The sequence below is a fragment of the Grampus griseus genome (assembly GCF_964374135.1).
Source record: "Grampus griseus genome assembly, chromosome: 7".
NCBI classification, from domain to species: domain Eukaryota; kingdom Metazoa; phylum Chordata; class Mammalia; order Artiodactyla; family Delphinidae; genus Grampus; species Grampus griseus.
In genome coordinates this window covers 9784346-9806442 of record NC_139001.1, presented here as the reverse complement: position 1 = coordinate 9806442, position 22097 = coordinate 9784346, and the positions used below count along the sequence as shown (strand labels likewise).

The following is a 22097-nucleotide window of genomic DNA, read 5'->3' as shown; positions in this document are numbered from 1 at the left end:
CAGCCTACAAGGAAGGCGGTGGGTGTTCACTGGAAAGTAAGGCACAAATAGATGCGACTGAAGGAACTGGGTCTCTTGGGGTATGCTGAAATGTGGATTTCCAGAAAGGTTATGAAGAATCTATTCTTATCACCCTTTGTCACGCCCAACTATAAAACAAGTGATCCCACTGATCCACCAGATGGTCCCATTATTACGTCACGTCCAGTGGTACCGGTGAACGGGAGATGTGGGTTACTAAGTGCATCAGCTGTGGTCACAGAAGGTAGCAATAGGGACAGGACTCACAGCCAAACAGCTCCTTTCAAGGATGTGGAGCCCTTTTTCTTCCAATCAATTAGAAAAATATATCTAACTAGGGAGAATTTTATTCAAGAAGAAAAGGATCCACGGATTTCCTTTGTTTTTCAAGCCAGAAAAGAAACTCAGCTAAAAAGGCTTAACTGAACTTCCTGGCGAAATGTGGGCTTTTTCTTTTTGTTTGTTTGTTTATTTAAAATGACAATTATCTAAATTATAATATGGTAAGTTGTGCTTAAGTTTTTTAACTATTAAAAATAGAATAATAGCAATGAAGAAAAAGAAACCAACGATTTCTCAAGAAAGATGGCTTTTATTCTCCTTTTTGCAAAACAGGTGTTTATTCTAAAGGACAAGAAGACAACATTCTTTGAGATTCACTCATGAATGTTAGGCTGTTTTTAACTTTCAAAAACCCGTGTTCCTGCCAATTTGCAGTGAATCTGGGCCATTTTTGTCTGGCCCTGTCCAAACAATGAGAAACATGTGAGCACTTTCAGAAATCACCCTGCCTATGTTGGTTCTGAATTCAGATAAGCAGAAAAAATAAACGCTTGCTCAAGTGGGCACTGGAACCGTGAGCTCCTATCCAGCAACTCAGAGCCAGCCCTCGAGCTCAGAAAGTCCTGTTAGCTCAGGCTAATGCGCTGAACTGTTCTGTTTCTGGTTCCTATCACAAAAGTAGGTTAAGATCACATTTGCATTATTTCCGGAGCACTTTTCAAGTACGTTGCCATTTCAGTTGTTTTTGAACTGCTTTCCACATTTAGGCAGTGATAGTGGCCCCTCTGAGGGGAACTTGACCTTCCTGAGGCAAATACACTAGGGATTTCCATTCTTCTATCTTCCCCTACTTCTTGTAGTTTTACGGAAATATTTCCTATCACTGTTCATCAGATTATTTCAATCATCTAGATCAGAGTTTCTCAACCAACAGCAATTTTGTCCCCCAGAAGATATCTGGCAATGTTTGGAGACATTCTGGGTTGTCACAACCGGGGTGGAGGGGAAGGGGTTGTTGCTGGCATCTGGCATAAGGATGCTGCAAACCACCCTTCAATGCGCAAAACAGCCCCCCAACAAAAACCTACGCAGCAAAAATGTTAACAGAGTTAGATGGAGAAACCCTGCTCTATACCAGGGATCAGCAAACTGTGGTCCACAGGCCAAATCTGCCCCAGTCTGTTTTTATAAGTAAAGTTTTATTGGGACACAGCCACACCCATCCAAGTATGTATTATTTATGGCTGCTTTCATACAATGGTAGATTGAGTAGTTGCAACAGAGACCATATGGCTTGAAAAGTCAAAAATCTTGACTCTCTGACCCCTTATAGAATAAGTTTGCTGTCTTGATCTGGATTCACCCAGAAAATCTTTTTTCTTACAGGAGTTTTAGATATTAACCCCTTATCAAAGACATGGTTTGCAAATATTTTCTCCCATTCTGAAGGTAGCCTTTTACCCTGTTGATTGCTACCTTTGCTGCGCAGAAGCTTTTTAGTTTTATATAGTCCCACTTTATTTTTGCTTTTTTTGCCTGTGCTTTTGTTGTCATATCATTGCCAAGACTAATTTTATGAAGGTTTTCCCCTATATTTTCTTTCAGGAGTTTTACAGTTTCAGGTGTTAGGTTTAAGTCTTTAATGCACTTCGTGTTGTTTTTTGTCAATTGTGTAAGATAATATAAATGGCCAACAGGTATATAAAAAGGTGCTCAACATCACTAATCATCAGGGAAATGAAAAGCAAAACCGCAAGGAGATATCACCTCACAACTGTTAAGATGGCCATAATAAAACGAAACAAAACAAAACAGAAAATAACACGTGTTGTTGCGGATGTGGAAAAATGGGAACCTTCATACACTGTTAGTGGGAATGTAAAAGGCTGCAGCTGCTACGTAAAACATAAAAAAAAGTATAGAGATTCCTCAAAAATTAAAAATAGAATTACCATATGATCTATAATCCCACTTCTGAGTATTTATCCAAAAGAATTGAAAATAAGATCTCACAGAGATATTTGCATTCCCATGTTCATTGTGGCATGATTGACAATAGCCAAGAGGTAGAAACAATCTAAATGTCCCTCAACAGATGAATGGATAGAGAAAATGTGATATGATATATACATACAATGGAATATCATTCAGTCTTTAAAAAGAAAGAAATCCTGTCATATGCTATAACATGGATGAACCTTGAGGTCAGGTACTAAGTGAAATAAGCCAGTCACAAAAGGACAAATGCTTCATGATTCCACTCATATGAGGGATCTCAACTAGTTAAACTCATAGGGGCAGAATGGAATGGTGGTATATATGTGAATATATACACTGATATGTGTAAAATGGATAACTAATAAGAACCTGCTGTATAAAAAACTAAAATTCAAAAATTAAATTAAAAAATAAATAAATAAAAGAAAAAAATAGAATGGTGGTTCCTGGGGTGGAGGAGAGGGGAAATGGGGAGTTGCTGTTGAATGGATATAGAGCTTCAGTTACGCAAAACGAAAACGTTCCACAAATCTGTTGTCCGACGATGCGCATGTAGTTAACAATACTGTACTGTACACTTAAACATTTGTTAACAGGATAGATTTCATGTTATTTGGGTTTTATCACTATTTTTATTTTTATTTTTTTGGCCGTGCCGCATGGCTTGCGGGATCTTAGTTCTCTGAACAGGGATCGAACCCGTGCCGACAGCAGTGAAAGCATGGAGTCATAACCACTGGAGCGCCACAGAATTCCCCTTATCACAATTTTTAGAATATACACACACACATAGAGTTAAGTCTCTGTTGCCTTCTTCTCAGTGTGGAACAAGGATCACCAGCAGCATCTTTTTGATCGTTTTGCCCTCCCAGCAGATCTTTCAAAAATCAACTTGGAAGGATAATATATAACCCTACAAGCATCTTCGACCTCTGAATTGTGGTGTTATTTATATAGACAAAAAGCAAATTTCTTGAAATCTTGCACAATTGTTTTTATTTTTTGAAAACAGTATCATCATCCTTTTCCATTAGCAACATGAAAAGCAAGTGAGGAAGTTATTTTACAGAGATAATTAAGCTGACGAGGTTTTTCTTCCTTGGGGGAAAAAAAATAAAGGTTTCATATTCTAAAAGTGTTTCTTTAGAGACGGTAACATTTAAATGTCTTTATAGAAATGTCAAGACACCCTTTACACTGCCAAAGAACCTAAATCGGACTGTTTGAAGAAAAAGGAATCTCTTCCCAAACAGAAGGCTTCTGTGAAAATGAGACTGCCACCCCCTGCTGGTAATTAATTCAGACAAACAAATTAGCCCAGGGCAGCCCAGGGTCTAGAAAAATTAAGCTAGTCCAAAGAATTATTTTAAAATAAAATCGAAGATCAGAAGGGTGGGGTCAGAGTAGCCCCTTCTGGGGCACGGATGTTTATCACCAGTGTTCCAATCTTTGTAGGACTTGATCCTGTATATTCAGCTCCAGTCACTTCCTTAGACTTGATAGAACAAAGCAACCAACTGGATGTTGGGAGTGAGAAAGAGAGGTTAAGACGGCTGTCATGTCTAGAATGTGTGAGTAGATGATGCTGCCGTGAACACAACTACGACCAAAGGAATAACAGGTTTTAGAGGAAGTTGCCCAGTTGGATTTTGGACACGTTTAACTTGGGGCTCACGTAGCCAGGTCCACGTGGCAGTTGGGAAAATGAGCTTGAATAGCATAGAAAGAGCACTTTGGGAGCTAGATGCCTGGAAGTGATGTTGAAGTTTTCATCAAAGAAGAACATGGAGAGGAGAAAAAGAGACCAAGGTCGGATCTACGTGGATGGGCAGATGGACAGCAAGAAGCCCAATCGGGACTCGGAGCAGGGACGGAGGAAGGAGAGGGGGAAACCCCAAGGAGTGCGGTCATGGAAGCCAAGAGAGGACAGGAAGCCAGGGAGGGCTGGTTAACAGCGTCAAAGGCTCTAAGAGCAAGAATGACAACTGGATAGGAGATCCGGAGGTCACTGGAGACCCTCAAAACCCTGGCTCTCAATGGGGGCTGTACTGCCCTTTAGAGGCTGTTTTGGAAATTGGGGAGGAGGACGGATTGCTTATCATAACGACTGGAGGATTCTACTAGAATTTGGTGGGTGGGGGCCAGAGATAGTAAACACCTGGAAACATCTGGGATTCCCTTGCACAAGTGATGGCCTGGCACCCTCCACAACCTTGGACTGTTCCACTGACCATTCGTGTAGGCAAAACCCTGTTGACAACCTTCGAGGCCTAGAACCTAACTGCTTTACACGTACAACAGTTTTTAAGATATACTGAGTTTTCCTGGAACATATATACGTATATGTATTGATATACTGGGTAAATCAAGAGAAGATTGTACTAAGAGTTGTTCCCCAGTTTGGAATATCACTTCATAAGAGCAATAGCTCTTAAGTCACCAATAAAGCACACCTATATCAGCAAACAAAACAAAATAGAATAAAAATCGCCTCTTCGGGTAATTTTCTAAACACACTACCCAGAGTACCTTCCCCGAACAGTTACTCATTACAATACTCAACTGATTTCCATCACAACACTTATAAGGGTCTGAAATCATATTAACTTTGTTCTTTATCATTATTATTTCTCTTCCTCCACTAGAATATAAGCTTGAAGGCAGAGGCTACGACTGCAGAGTTCTCAGCTGTACCTGCAGTATTTGGTACAGAAAGCATGCTTAAATGATAGCTCTTGAATTAGCACCCCAAATGCCACTGATTAAATCAATACACATTTAAGATATGCCTATGATGTGCCAGAAGCTTCCAGGTACTGTGATTACAAAACTAAATGGCAAGGTGTCCAACCACAAGGGGTTTATTGTCCGGTAGCACGTGAGTGGTGTCTGCTTCATAACAGGCCCTTTACCTGTGCTAACTTGTTTAACCCTCGTGACAACCCAAAATGATAATCATGGCTAGTCCCAATTTAAAGAGGAGGAATTAAGAGTCAGAGAGGTACATACTGGTCAGAATGGCCATCACTAAAAAGTCTACAAATAACAAACACTGGAGAGGATGTGGAGAAAAGAGAACCCTCCTACACTGTTGGTGGGAATATAAGTTGGTGCAGCCACTGTGGAAAACAGCATGGAGGTTCCTCAAAAAAACTGAAAATAGAGTTGCCATATGACCCAGCAATCCCACTCCTGGGCATATATCTGGACAAAACTGCAATTCAAAAAGATACACCCACCCCTATGTGTGTAGCAGCACTATTCACAACAGCCAAGACATGGAAGCAACCTAAATGTCCATCAACAGATGAACGGATAAAGAAGATGTGAAACATACATACCATGTAATACTACTCAGCCATAAAAAAGAATGAAATAATGCCACTTGCAGCAACATGAATGGACTTAGAGATTATCATACTAAGTGAAGTAAGTCAGACAGAGAAAGACAAATATAATATGATATCACTTATATGTGGAATCTAAAACATGACACAGGGGCTTCCCTGGTGGTGCAGTGGTTAAGAATCTGCCTGCCAATGCAGGGGACACGGCTTCGATCCCTGGTCCGGGAAAATCCCACATGCCGTGGAGCAACTAAGCCCTTGAGCCACAACTACTGAGTCTGCACTCTAGAGACTGCAAGCCACAACTACTGAGCCTGCATGCCACAACTACTGAAGCCCTCACACCTAGAGACCGTGCTCCACAACAAAAGAAGACACCCAATGAGAAGCCTGTGCACTGCAACGAAGAGTAGTCCCTAGTCGCTACAACTAGAGAAAGGCTGTGCACAGCAATGAAGACTCAATGCAGCCAAAAATAAATTAAATAAATAAATTTTAAAATAAAATAAAATATGACACAAATGAACCTATCTATGAAACAGAAACAGACTCACACAGAGAGCAGACTTGTGGGTGCTAAGAGGGAGGGGGTGGGGGAGGGATGGATTAGGAGGCTGGGATTAGCAGATGCAAACTAGTATATATAGAATGGGTAGACAACAAGGTCCTACTGTACAGCACAGGGAACTGTACTCAATATCCTGTGATAAACCGTAATGGAAAAGAATACAGGGCTTCCCTGGTGGCGCAGTGGTTGAGAGTCCGCCTGCCGATGCAGGGGACACGGGTTCGTGCCCTGGTCCGGGAAGATCCCACATGCCGCGGAGCGGCTGGGCCCGTGAGCCATGGCCGCTGAGCCTGCGCGTCCGGAGCCTGTGCTCCGCAACGGGAGAGGCCACAGCAGTGAGAGGCCCACGTACCGCAAAAAAAAAAAAAAAAAAAAGACAACGTGGGTACTTTAATCCTGAAATAGGTGCCCTGCCTCGAGTATACAGCAAAGGCGCTGAGCAACGTCACCCCAAAGGGCACCATTATCCCGAGTCACTGCTTCACACGGGCAGCGAAGACCACTTCCGGGAAAAACTCAAGTAGCCCCAGCCCTGAACTTCCACGATTAATTAGCCCCGCTTTCACCAGTGAGAAGTTCAAATACCTGAATTTTCCTATGTATGAAACAAAAGTCTCTTTACACTGGGCTTTTAAAAACCCTACTCTTCTCCGTTTCCTCAGCCTCATCTCCTGAGACTCACCTCTGTGCTGGATCCGGTTTCCTGCTTGGCAAATTTTGACTCACTGCTCTGTCTTTGATCCCAAACTGTGTTTTTTCTTTAACAACTGTCTGTTCTCTTCTCATTTCCTTAGCACACAGGTGGGTGAATTTAGGAGATGCTCAGTCACAGTGGGTGAGGTGAATTTGCTAGGAAAAGTGGAATCATAGGGCAAAATAACCTTTGCATGCATAAATACGGAAAGTGGTTCTTTTCTTTACAGATGTCTGATTTGTACAAATACAAAAATAAAACGCCTGGAAAAATGTATTCCAAAATTGACAGTGGTTTTTGTTGGGCAATGAAACTGAGGGATTATTTTTTGTATTTTAAATATGCCAGTTCACTTTTTCTAATTTTCCACAATAGAAATATGTTATTTACTTGTGTAACACAAAGGGATAATATAGATACTTTATGGGTATTTTATGTGTAGTATCACAACTCCAAACCAGGTTGCTGATGACCAAGGGAAATGATATCTGTACTCTGTGTCTAACACTTGATGGGACAATAGGAGAACTGGTCAGATTAGGAAAAGTCTGACTTTATTAAGGGTTTTTTTTTTTTTAAGTGGAGGGGAAGGAGATGAGGGCATTCCCATAGTGTATAGAGGGAAAAATCCAGTCTCCTTAGAAGAGGACACTTTTTGAGACACGAGGGCTAGCCATCATAACAATATATAAATGGTGACTATATAAATACACTAAATTTATGGTAGAAAAGCAAACAACCACTACTCTGAGTTAGTCCTTACAAATAGTTAGCATTCTCCTGAACAAATGAAAGGATGCATTGTAGATGACACAGCTGAATTGGGACTATGCTCATGAAGGACCTCAGAAGTCCAGAGAACCCAGCAGTGAACCCACTTAAACAGATGCTCTTGCATATCTAAAGGAGTTTTAACCTTAAAATTGCCCATCATCTTGGGAATGATTGTAACTGTGTAGACCTAAACATTTCTAGACGTTTCCTCTTGGCTCTGCCTTTAGAACTAGGTCACAAACTAGTCACACAAAAAAATCAATCTCTTCATAATTTTTTAGCCTTGTCTTATGAATGTCGTTTTTGGCCATTCAGGATGCTTTTGGCCACTAGAGGGTGGATTCTACCTATGATCTATATCAGCTAAAGGGAAAAAAATGTTACTCGGGAGCTTAACGAAAAGGGAAATGTGTTTTACAAAAGGGAAATATATGGCACGAGAGGATGCAAACACTTAAAGAAGAAATATGGTTTCCTTTAACAAGAAAGCTTAACATTCATCTATTTCTTTGTAGTTTACAAATTCACCGATGCGCCCTATAAACATACAGCAGCTATGGTTAAAGTTATCCGTGATAAAGTAGCCTATTTTTCTCACTGACTCACTATAAAAATTATTTTTAAAAATGTAAATGCTTATAACACCATGGCGAAAGCACTAGGATTCAAGATTAAGTGTAACGACAAGATAGTATTTTCAACTTGATTTTAAAGATTATTGCGGTATGTGTGTTTAGTTATAAACAGTAAGTAACTTTTTTTTTTTTTTTTGCGGTACGCGGGCCTCTCACTGCTGTGGCCTCTCCTGTTGCGGAGCACAGGCTCCGGACGCGCAGGCTCAGCGGCCATGGCTTACGGGCCCAGCCGCTCCGCGGCATGTGGGAACTTCCCGGACCGGGGCACGAACCCGTGTCCCCTGCATCGGCAGGCGGACTCTCAACCACTGCGCCACCAGAGAAGTCCTATAAACAGTAAGTAAATTATTTTAATGGCATAATGTTATAACCTCATTGATTATCTAGGATGTTTATAAACACATGTAAAAATGACTTGGCTTGTAGTTGAGATGAGGTAGAGGATGAGGAGATCTGGAAAAGAAAAAGTAGGCATAAAGCCCTCACATTCTAGGGCTTCCCTGGTGGCGTAGTGGTTGAGAGTCCACCTGCCGATGCAGGAGACGCGGGTTCGTGCCCCGGTCCGGGAAGATCCCACATGCCGCGGAGTGGCTGGGCCCGTGAGCCATGGCCGCTGAGCCTGTGCGTCCGGAGCCTGTGCTCCTCAACAGGAGAGGCCACAGCAGTGAGAGACCCGCGTACCGTAAAGCCCTCACATTCTAGAGGTTTTTAGTATGAAACAAACACACCAAGATGGACACGGGGCCCAGCACAGGCAACGGATGGGTGACAGGGCAAAATCAAAGAGTAGGGTTCTAATAGGCACCTTGGAAAGAAAATAAAACCTAGATGACCATTTTCACACAAGTATGTATGTTAACAAAGAGGAATTTTAAAAGGTTAAAGTACAGGGAAGTTTTTAAAATGTTTTATTCCTTTTAATTTATTTCACAAACTATGGTTAAATTTGATTTTAATTTGCCACTCACCCAGTGATCACAACATATTCTTTTTCTCTGTCTGCCCTCATGAGGGCGTGTGTCTGTGTTCATCACACTAGATGGGTGGTCCACACAGTGTGGTCCCCAGACCAGCAGCATCTGCATCACCTGGGAACTTGTTAGAAATGCAAGTTCGCAGGCCACACCCAAGGCCTATTGAATCAGAAACTCTGCAGGTGGAGTCCAGAGCTCTGAGATTCAATAAGTCCTCTACCTGATTCTGATCAGCACACTCAAGTTTGAGAATACCTGAGTTATAGAATAGCAATGCACACAACATCTCCCACCAACTTCTGATCCTCAAAGATGCGAGGAAATGGTAGGAGTTACGTATGGCAAGGGCTAGATATGGCATATGGTAATGCTCGGTAACAGCCACGGCCTCCCCTCAGCATATCAGTAAACCAACCATAAAACACACAGTCAGAACGTGCACCAGTCACAGGCATAGAAATAAACCAAGAGTGAAACGTGCAGTCAAATAACCTGCCAGCCACAGACACGGAGACTAAACAAAATTACACGCCTCTTGGGATTTGCTTCAGGGAAGAAAGCGATGCAGAGAAATCCCAAACCAACAGCAGATGGCAAATTTGAAAAGGAAGGCTAAAATGAGGGTGGGTAATAAGGGTACAGAGGTGGCAAGCATTTATAATTTCTCGCTGTGTGACTGGGAGTCACATATACCTGTTCAGAGGAGGAGAGATAAGTCTAAATTCAGATTAGTGAGCACAATTTTTCCCCACATCCTCTTATGCAGCTTCCTTGACCCATGGGAACAACATTTTAGCTGAAAAGAACACTATCAGAAAATGGCAGACAGAACTCAGAGAAACAGAGTAGAATGATGGTTGCCAGGGGCTGGGGGTGGGGAAAACGGGGAGATGCTGGTCAAAGGTACCAAACTTCCTGTTATAAGATGAATACATTCTGAGGACCTAATGTACAGCATGGCGATTATAGTTAATTATACACTGTATTATATACCTCAAAGTTGCTAAGCGTGTGGACCTTAAAATTTCTCACCACAAAAAAGAAACAGTAATTAGGAAGGTGTACTAACACTCTGGAGGTGATCAGTCTGCAATATACACATGTATCAAATCAACACTCTGTACATCTTAAACAAGTTATAGGTCAATTAAATTTCAGTCAAGCTGAAAACAATTTTTAATTTAAAAATTTTAAGAAAATGGCAATCTACAAAGACTTTTATGAACCAAAAATTGGGAAACATGATCTGACAAAGTTGTGCTGTTTCTAGTGATAACATGCAGTCTCATGGAGACGCAGTTTGGTACCAAGGTGTTTGTGTGATGGAAAACAAAACTTGTGACTGGCATTTTTCCAGAAAATTCTGGTGCATGGACTCTGCGATGCAGACCGTAGATGTTTTTCCCCAGGTATGTTTACTTCCACCCTCATATCACTGGGGACATTCAAAGAGACAATGCAACAGTGCAATCTTCTAACTCTCTATTATTAGTCATGGCTATTCTCAAGTAAACATGCTGAATCTTAAAGATTGTTAAACGATATGGAAATGCGTCATAGTCATTCAAGAGTATTTTTAGAAGCACACACCTCCCACTTGGCCACCATCCCCAAGGGTTGTAAACTCATAAGGGCCCAAGCTGACTCTTAGAGTTAGGACTTTAACTAAAGAACTTCATGGAGACAATTAACCACCAGAACTGTACCTCGAGGCAACCAGATTACAAAGAAAATTTCAAAATGTAAGTAAGCTGGAGTCAGAACTCAATAATTTTAGTAAATCCTCAATTCTATTCCTATTGCCTCTACTGATTGAATATTAAGGATGCCTAATAGTAATAAGGCATTTATTCATTTAGGGTCATAAAGCAGTGGAAAGTCAAAGTTCTGGACATCAGAGCTATCTCAGGCAGAGAACTAAAAAACAAAAGTCAAATATGAAGAGGAAAGATTATTACACTTGCCTATTTGACGATTTTTTTTATAGCTAGCAAATTCAATTTTATTTTTTAAAACTCTTTATCTACCACCTGCATATCCTTTGGAACCCAGACTGTGTGTTCTGAACCCTGGCATGTTTCTAGACTGCCTCCCCTTCAGAAATACATAAATATTTGAGACCATTACTATAAAAAGAATAAAGTCGAGAGGCCAAACAGTCCCAAGACAGTGTTACTTTTAAAAATTATTTGAGATTATCTGCACCTCTGTTCCTCTTTGAAGCAAACGTAAATCTTGTGATTTTTTTTCTATTGGGAAATTTGATATTTTCAAACATATAAAAGCTCTGTGGAAGAGCAGTTTCCTTAATTAGGTACATCCAGCAGCCATCAGCTCAAGTGAAATCGTAAGTCTCAGTTACAGGCAGCCCTCAGCATCCACTGTGAAGCCGCTGAATCTGCAGTGAAACGAGACCAGAAGCGGCTCACCTACCTACGAGCAGTTCGATCTCTTTGGAAGTCAAAGTCGTGCTGCCCTGTGCTGGGAAGTCAGAAACTATTGCTCAAGAGTCACTCGGACCACAATCAAGGCCACTCCTCAAGCATGGCTTTGAGGTGTCCTCTAGGAGCCCTGAAATGCGGTCCTACTCAATTCTAAGCCCAAAGCCCTTTCCCTCACACCTGGTATGAGAGGCAAGGCGTGCCTAATTTTAATTCTCAATTTCCAAATTCCCAGACATTCTCAGCAAGCCAAAAAATGTTAGCAATCGGATCATAATAACTTCCAACCACAACGCAAGAGTCAGTGGCTCAGTTACAAAACAGTTTTAAACAAGTTCCCATCTGACTTCCAGGGCCATGGGCTTGATAAGAATTTCCTGAAATTATGTGCTGGCAGTGCTTCAAACAGAGCCATCCTCAGAAATGCACTGGTTAGTGACGTAAGCTGTTATCAGCGGCCACTTCTGACTTCCATTCCAGGTAAGAAGATGTAAAGTGATTTCCGCCGTCCTCGCTGACCCTGCCAGTTCCTACTGCCGGGAGGTAAATCTCATACCTTTTCAACAGGACTTCAGCCAAGAATGCATTCTGAATGATTTGAATTTGAAGTGCTGCTGTGGGGGCAGAAATCTCTCCTAATTAAAGGCCAGTTCATTAACACTTTCATCCATATGGATTAGGCATTTACAGCGAGGTTAAATAGACTGTGGATCGATTTTTAATGTCAAGAATCTCATCAAAATTCCTTATGCAGCACTAGCAAGTGCCCTTCACTCATTACCACTGTCCTTCCCGCCCTCGTATTAATCCCTCAGGCCACTAGCCTAAATTAGAAGGCAAATATCACAAAGTCTCCCTGAACACGCCCCGAAATTAGAATCAAAACAAAATGGTGATGAAGAATGGCCACGGGGGTAATTGTGAACACCACGAGGACAGGTCCCTTAGTGTCTGGCCGTCTGGGCAAGCCTGACTCAGCTCCTCGCTCCTGGGCAATGTACCCCCCGCCACCCCCCGGCCAGTCCTGCCCTCCCAGGAACTTCCATGGCTCAGCCTTGCCCAGAGACCCTCCCAGTCCCAGCGGCCTCCTCTAACCTCTTCTGCTGCTGCCTCTAGCCCCCGCCTCAGTGCAAGAATTCCCTAACACTCTCACCAATCCTTCCCCTTTCGGTTTATACTCTCACCCCATCTATCTTAATAGTTGACTTTCTCTAGCACCCACACACCAGGAACTCCATCCTCACCTCCCTGGTGTCATGCTCAGGACCCAATGCCGGTCGCAAATAACAACTGTTTACTGGCACATCCCCTTGGTTGGCCTGCCATTCCCAAAGGCCTTCTGCACATTTGCCTGCTTCTCTGAGTTACCCAAGTTAAAGCCTCAGCAATACCTTTGACTCTACGCTCACCTCTGGTCCCTGAAGTCACATGACAACCAAACTCAGATGATTCCACTCCTCAGACAGATTTCAGGTCCGTCCTTCCAATTCCCACCGCCGTTAAGTTCAAGACCTCACTTCCACTTGCCTGAGCTTTCTGACTGATCTCCTGTCTCATCATCTTTTCTTGACTGTAATATCTAATTCTATCAAAATAATCTTCTGAAAGTCACCCAATCTTTCTTGAAATCACCCAATTCCGTCAAAATAATCTTTCAAAAACACAGATCCTTTCATATACACTGCTGATGCAAAATGTTTCCAAGTCTTCATTTTCTGACTCCTTAGCACCTAGATTCACCCCAATCTACCCCAATCAGCATTTTCAGCCTTACTGCCCATCCCTGCATCCAGTGGATCTTATCCTGCAGCCAACTGGATCTCTGAACTTCCCCCCACCCCACCTAGGACTTTTGTTCCATAGCAACCTTCCCCCATGTATAAATCCAAACAACATTTCAGTTTCCAATTCACTGGAAATTCTGACTGAACTATTGTTAATATGAAAATTCAATCAGTATTTTGAACACTCAGTATTTTGAACATTTTAATCAGTTAAGTCCTGCCAATGCTCTCAAACCAAAGGCCACCAGGGACAAAACTGTAGTTGATGCAGTTGGGTTTCTTACTCATTGCAGCAAGGGGAATCTCGGGGTGTCTCAGTCAGAGAGTGTTAGACGGGGCTTATTATAGGATTTGAACTCTGGTTGCGTGATTTGGGAAGGAGTCACTCTGCATGCTGTCAGGAAGCAGGAGCAATTCTACGCTTGAGTATTGCAATGAGTCTTGTCTATGGGTGGAAGTAGGCTAGAGCAAGGCTAAAGCTATAACTGGCGAACAAGCAGCTGGCCCTCATTTGATTTGCAATCAAAGGGGATGTTTGGTATTTTGTGGGTTGCATGGTGACCTTGTTTTTATCTGTACTTAGACAAAATTATGACACGATCTTGTTTGTCTCACTTTATCATGGCCTATGAGTGACCGTGTCTGAGGTCAGTGTTCAGTGTGGGTGTTTACGTCTTTATGTGCAACAGGAAACACCACGGCCCAGCTGTGGTCACCAGCTCTTAACAACTCCAAGGCCTGCTTGTAAGTGTCCAACAAGCCCCCAGATGTCAGGGGCTGCTCTTCTCTTTCTCAGTTCTTAGTGTCATCATGACGTCAAGAGATTTAAACGTTTTCTTAGGTGAAGTACAGATTATGAAGAGATGCTACTGCCGCAGCGAGGTAGACCGGATTCTATCTGGGTTCCCAATGGGGAGGGCAGTTATCGTATTTCAAAATATAACAGAGGAAGGGCATGATAATAGGGTTAGGATGTGGAGAAAGGAGACAGTATATTCTATAAAAGCAATGATACTCAAGAATAATATGATGTACAGATCGGGACCCTCCTAGAGCATGTTCGACACAAGAACTTCATCTTAGCAAACCTGGTAAGGTTTCCTAGTTAATAAAACACGAAAATTATCCACTGTACTTATCCAGGAAGCTAAATGCAATTAGGTTTTCATTATCAAGCTAAATGTTTTCATACCATCGTAGGTGTACCTTTTTCTTTACTGCTGTTAACTTGCTATTTAAATCCTGACCATTAAGTCTTATCTTAGATTCTGTTTCCAGCAGACACCATCAGAGTGCTGATGTTGCTAAGTCTGAGTCTAACAGAAGGAAGCAATGCCAACTGTGTCTTTTAGGTCATCCCGACCAGAAATGCAGCCACAGGGAAGGATGTCAAAAATAGAAAAAACAGTACCTGAGATTCTTATAGATAGAATGTCCTTTACAAAAATTCATTTGGAAAAAGTCTAAACATCCTTTCTTTTAATCCTCTAATGCCTTATACTATAAACTCCTTAAATAGTAACTTAAGGCACACTCTGTAATGGCAAGGTTCATTCAATTAAACAAACAAGGTTGGAGTAACAACTCAAGTGTATCAGGCAGGGGCCAAGACCAGTGAACTCAGGCAAACCACTTCCCTTCTTACCAGAGATTCCTTCCAGGACTGGTCAGCACCCAAATGGCATCTCCAGATGCCACCACTTCTTCAAGAACACATGAGACATTCTTCTCCTTTCAGGGGCAACAGCAGGTCCCAGGCGACTCCAGGCCCTGTGGCCCTGCTTCCCACAGTGTTTGTTGGACTCCAAGTTCTCTCTTTCTCCAGTCCTTAGGAGATTTTAATTTGTAATTTTTTTAGAGTACATGTGGCCTATCACTTAACACTGTCACTGAAAGATAACATTTCAGTGCTTACTCACTGCTGACATTTTATTATCTAATGCTAAAATCCCATCAGAACTCCCTAGCGTGATAAGCTCAAAATGCGGTTTGAAAATAAAGCACCTGGCAAATCTGATTTGCTGTCATCAAACGACATTTTGTCAGATGGGAGCTAATTATCAACCTGACATGATTTCAATCTGCTGCCACTTTATGCAATGGGGCCTGCTTGCTCTCGACACAGAGGATCAGGCCTGCCACTCTGGAGCAAGACACCCAATTTCACCTACACTCATGAGATTCTTCTATTATGCAAACTAGTGGTAAAGCAATTACAAGCTCTGAAAGATTAGGACTAGAAATTTCGCATTCAGAGAATTGTCATTTTCACCTCTTAGAATGTAAATTCTTGCCAGATGTTAGGATGCCTTTTTTGTTTCACACAATGTCCCCTAATGATCTGAGGAAGCAACCCCTCTAAAAGCAATTTTACCTCCCAAGTTCGGTGAGAGAGCTTTGACAGAGCTTCGGGGCTCTACCCCGGGGGACTGCCTACTAAATGCAGGCATCCAGGAACGGAACACACAGTCTTCAGGCTTTCAAGGCTCCTTAGAGGCTGGGCATTGGCTTTACCAAGCTAAATGCTCCAAATGGACACGAATGAAGGTTGAGCAGAGAACAGCAGAGGGGAAGGAGGAACTTCAACAGGAGACACGTCACCCTTTTGGCTTAAGGAAAAGTGTTGGAATCTCCATGGATAGAAAGAAACAGTCACGCTTACTACTCCATGAGAGGAAGTGTACTGCGTGTCTCTCATCTAACGCTCTTACACACGACAGAAGATCATGGTCAGCAAGAGGACGTGGTCAGTACCTTGTCCCAGGTCTAGTCTGTGACCTCAACTGCAGCTGAACTCACGAGCATCTAAGACATTATTAGTGAAAGTAAACACCGAGGCCCAGAAATGCCCTGTAAATTCCTACAGTGACAGTCAACGAGTGGGGATCTCATGGGTCCTTTCTCCCACCCTCAGCTACTGCTCCCTGGGTGGACAGAGAGACACTAGGCAGCATATTTTCCACTTAGGACCATGTAAGCATCTGCACACATGTTGACAGACTCTACTTGGTATTACTAAAAAGCCACGTGTATCTTTAAATAACCACAACCCATTTCAAGTTCTCAAAATACACCAACTAAATATAAGGGCAAGTTTAATATGTTTAAGAGCGGAAGTCAGAGGAGAAGGGGAAGAGGAACAAAGCCGCCTCCCGGTCCTGTGACATGTGATTCTTCCCTTTGGGCTCCCTGAGGGAACCAGGACTCCCAGGAGACATGTGTGGAGGATGCTCTGAGGTTCTGCTCCAGATGGCGGCCAAGGGCATTATTATTACCCTCTGTGTTATGACATCCAGAGCAGGGCGTTGGGAGTGGCGTGCTCATGAGTCATGACGTGAGGAAGACCGTTCTCCCGGGACAAGGGCAGCTTATTTCACCTGCAAACACAAAGTGGTCTTGGGGCCCCACTTTCCCAACAGGCAAGGGCACCACACTGCCCGGGCTCCCCCTCAGCTCCCTGAGGCCACAGCACGTGCCTGCAAGGCACATGGAAGAACACTGGCCCCCAAGGGGGCAGCGGCTCCCATCTTCACACTGACAGGGGAGGACGCGTGTCCATGCAGAAAAGTGTCCTCGTGTCACGTGTAGGGTTGAAGAAACTCCTTCCCCACGAGGTTTATGCAAACCCCCCAAATGTTACTGGGATAGTTAATTTCACGCGTCAACTTGGCTAAGCCACAGGACCTGCACGTTTGGTCAAACGCCAGTCTAGATGTTGCAGTGAAGGTCGTTTTCAGGTGAGATTAGCAGTTGCATCAGTAGGCTTTGATTAAATCCACTACCCTCCAGAATGTGGGTGGGCCTCATCCAATCGGTTGAAGGTCTTAAGACCAAAGACTGAGGTTTCCCGAGGAAGGAGGAATTCGGGCTCAAAACTCTAATGTAGACTCCTTGCCTGAGTTGCCAGCCTGCCAACTTGCACTACATTTTGAACTTGCCAGTCCTCACAACTGTCTGAGTCAATTCCTTAAAATCGAGCAAGTTCTCTCCCTCCCTCTCCGTCTCTCTCTCCCTCTCTCTTTCTCGAGAATCCTGCTAATGCAATTACCAGGCAGATTCAACAGCCCCATCCCCTCTGTATTTCAGAACAGAAAGGAAAGGGGCACTTGGAAAAATATCAATCCCATGATCGTTTACAAAACCAGAGAATTGAAACGTCTACATGAAAGAGGTTTTTCAATACCCTTCAAATGCTTAGTTGCTTTTCCCACTCACCCCTTTAGGTGCCTCATGAGTATGAGATGTGCCCCTTGAGAGTTCCAGACCAGGCACAGGACAGTGGAACCAGGGCACCTGGGTTGGAATCTGGACTCAGCCTGAGTGGGTGTGTGGCCGCCAACACGTGGCTGAAGCAGCAATGAGGCATTTCATACCTCGGGGAGACGCGGCTCAACAATATCCACCTGGCAGAAGGGCACTAAAAGGACCAGAGACGTGAAGCACTCAGCTCAGAACCTAGAAAGATGAAGCTCCCTAAACAGTAGCTTATTGTTACACAGAAGTTACTAACAGAACACACTTCCTCCTACCCCTCAACGGGGAGAGAGACACACACAAGGATAATTAATATAATGTTTTAAAGACCAGGAAAGGGATATTGTTATTGATTGTGGGAACTCGGAGGAAGGAAAGCTGATTCAGCCCCAGAAGGGGAAGTTTGCAGGTGAGATGGGGTGACAGGGCAGCTGGCACCCCGGGTGGAGGGCACTGCCTGGGCAGAACCAGGAGTTAAGCAAACCACGGGACTGGCCAGCCATACTGATGCGCCAGAGGTGGGGACAGGGGGGATCACTGAGCTGAGAAACGTTCTAAAGAGCCAGCTCCTGCAAGGATGCAGACGTGGGCAGGATAGAAACCAGAGGAAAGGAGGAGCTGCCCCGTGTGCGTTTTTTCAGACCACACCAGGAGGCTGTGCGGACACAAACTTTAACCAGGAACCACTCTGACTTCTGAGCGTCAAAACTTTCACAATAAACAATCAGCGATACCAATACAGAAGAACATTTGGAAAGTAAATGATGGAACTTTTGAACATTTACACAGGAAGTCACAGGTCCTCTAACATGGACTGTGCCCCGAGTAAGAATTTTAAAAGGTGATAAAATTCTGAATTTACTGCATTCTGCTTTGCATGCCCATTAAAATGAAAAACGTTCCGTTAACCTCAGAACCCAGTAATAAGAGATACGTAATACAGTAAAAGCTCTGGAGTGACCTGTAGTCAATTGTCCAAAATAATTTAGCTGTTATAAGATTGAGCCTGTTTTAAATTTTCTTCGTTTTGCTTACTTGTATTTTCTTCTTTTTCTACAATGACTGTGAAATGCTCATGAAAAGGGGAAAGGGTGCTTTTCAAAGCCTGCCTAGGGGAAGTCTAAAAAGAAAGGGTGTCATACATGAGTGGGGTTCACTTAGACAGACAGGTAAGCCCATACAGCGGGCCACCCTGTGCTCAGATGCAAAAGTTGAAAGGCTTTGAGATTGGGGAAAGAAAGGACTTCCGGTCCATGCGTCGTACCCACCTGGGTCACAGAGGCATTTATAGCTGGTGCCCACGCTGCGGCACGTGCCATGGGCGCAGGGGCTGAGCGCACAGAAGTCCACGAGCTGCGCGCAGGCTGGGCCCGTGAAGCCCGCGCTGCAGCTGCAGCCGAAGTGCAGCCCCTCGGCGTAGCAGGTCCCGTTGTTCTGGCAGGGCCCCGAGGCGCAGGGGTCCACCTTCTCCTCGCAGGCAGCGCCCAGGTAGCCTGTGGGAAGATGCAGAAGCGGGGAGGGGTAAAAAAATTAAACCGCATTACACTTAATAACCAAGAAACTGGGGCTGCTGTTCTTAACTCTTCTCCACTGTGAACTGATTAATGCACAACCCAAAAAGGTGGGTTTACTTAGCTTTGGTAACCGGGGGTTACAGGATGAAGCCCTGTGCTTCCATTTTGGTTGAAATACAACACATATGATTGCTTAGATGTACAGGGACATACATATATTTATATGTATACATGTGCATGTGTGTATGTATAGACTAGAAAGATGCCAAAAATAAATTAGTGGTGATTCAGGAAGGTGGGATTGGGGTCAGTAGAGGGATTTCACCTCTTATTTAATACACATTGCTGGGGGAATTTATTCCTTATTTTGTTTTAATAGATAAAGATATAATCCTGAATTTAAAAATGAAAACCCATATAAAATAGTGAACAATGACAAAATCTTTCTCCCATCTTTCTCCCTTTGTCCCTCACTCCCTTCTCTAGAAGCACCCACTGTTAGCAGTTTCTTTAATACATGCTTTTCAAAAATGTGGTTATTGTAATGAAAAACGAACTGTGGTGTAGTCATGCAATGCAATACTTCTGGCAACAAAAGGGAATTAAGTTCTGACATGTGCTCCAACGTGGATGAACCTAGAAAACATATGCTAAGCGAAAGAAGCCAAATACAAAAGACCATACATTGTATAATTCCATTTATAAGGAATGTCCAGGAAAAGTAAATCTATAGATATAGAGAATAGATAAGTAGATGTCTGGGGCTGACGTGGAAAGAGAAATTGACCAAAAATGGGCATGAAGGGTCTGCTAGGGTTGACGTAATGTCCTAATATTGGATTGTGAATTGTGGTGACAGCTGCACAACGCTGTATATTTACTAAAAAGCACCGAATTGTACTCTTAAAATGCATGAAATTTATGATATGTAAATGGTACCTCAATAAGGGTTTAATTTTTAAAAATTTTAAATGTGCTTCTTGTGCAGCTGATTTATTTTGTTTTGTGTATGCGTGTCAGTATTCCTCAATTTAAAAAATCACACATACTCTTACTGTATAGCACAGGGAACCATAGTAAATATCTTGCAATGAACTATGATAGAAAAGAATCTGAAATATATATCTATAACTAAATCATTTTGCTGTACACCAGAAACTAACACAACATTGTAAATCAACTATACTTCAATTAAAATTTTTTTTAATTGTACAGACATATATACGTGAATCTATAGGTCTGTGTGTCCAAGTAAGTGTTTAACAATACTTTGGTGAAACCTATTCTTTTAATATTTTAAGAGCAGTTTGAAAATTAAGTGAAGACTATTCAAGTTTTAGAAACAAATTTAAATAATTTTTCTCATATACAGTTCTTATTCCAATATTCTACTTCACTTTTCTTATCTAGATTTAAATTTATGTTAACCATCTTCACACAGAACTCTCAGCAATATTGGTAATTTTTGTTGTTCAGGACACAGTGAATATATAAAACAAACAAAAATAGTTCCCAGACTTCATCTAAAGCATCACTCATAAATTGTCATAATCAACTTGATATTTTTCTGTACAGAAATAGAAATTTTTTTTAAAAATCCAATGTTATTCAACATCTTATAAACTTCTCTGTAGCTTTGACATTTTAAATATCATACTAAAAATGTACCACACAATCAGTTTTAATAACACTTGAATTCTCCAAAGAGTAGCCAAGAGTGGTATTTAACTCCATCCTTCATGAGATGTATTCCATTTCCCTCTGAATGAAAAGAACATTAACACATTTCACCCTATGACAAACTGAACAACCAAGGCAAGTCCTGACCTCTCTCATCTTCTACTACCTCACCCCAAAAACAGGGCTGAAATTATTTTCTTCATAAAGTCGTTGTGGGTTCTAAAATGACATATATCCAAATTCCTAGAACAGTTCCCCGGTCCAATGCTGAATGAATGAATGAATGAATGAAAGAAAAATGGTAATAATAAAAGCAACAGCTGACATCCACTAGGGGCTGAGATGCACCAGACAGTTCTAAGCCTTCACGTGCATTATTTCATTTAGCCCTGGGGTAACTGCATGATATTAGTAGCCCCATTTTACAGATGAGAGGATGATGACAGAGAAATGTGAGGTATCCTGTTCAAGTCTACTTAGCTAGTGGGTGGCAGAGCTAGGCTACAAGGCCCAAGCTCTTAATTCTCCACTATACTGCACAGAAGAGAAGTCAGTAACGCCCAATTAAGAAAACGTTATGATGTGTAAACATAACGAGGACTTGTGTTACTATTCTTTTTTTTTTGGGGGGGGGCTGTGCTGGGTCTTCGTTTCTGTGCGAGGGCTTTCTCTCGTTGCGGCAAGCGGGGGCCACTCTTCATCGCGGTGCGCAGGCCTCTCACTGTCGCGGCCTCTCTTGTCGCAGAGCACAGGCTCCAGACGCGCAGGCTCAGTAGTTGTGGCTCACGGGCTTAGTTGCTCCGCGGCATATGGGATCTTTCCGGACCAGGGCTCGTACCCATGTCCCCCGCATTAGCAGGCAGATTCTTAACCACTGCGCCACCAGGGAAGCCCCTGTGTTTCTATTCTGCTTGGATATTGGTGAAAGAAGAAATAAGAGACTTACCAATCAAGTCAAAATAAAGGAAAAATGAATTTTAGGAAAGTAATCACTCTACATTCACATTGATATACTCGGTTACAAATATTAACATGATCCACATAGAATACTCCAAGTTGAAAGAATGGTGGATAAAAAGGTGAGCAGATGTGAAGGATCATGACTCTGGGGAGAGCCAATATTTCAATGAG

At 42.6% G+C, this 22097-nt stretch overlaps 1 protein-coding gene across 1 annotated transcript in view; it reads right to left on the bottom strand.

Moving 5' to 3' along the window:
• Positions 1 to 22097, bottom strand: part of DNER (delta/notch like EGF repeat containing) — a gene marked incomplete at its 5' end in the record, with an annotated part of 323030 nt that overhangs the window by 51929 nt on the left and 249004 nt on the right. The window contains one exon of the mRNA XM_082657723.1: positions 19041 to 19265. Coding sequence (XP_082513849.1) covers positions 19041 to 19265 — 225 coding nt within the window. The remainder of the gene's footprint in view (positions 1 to 19040; positions 19266 to 22097) is intronic.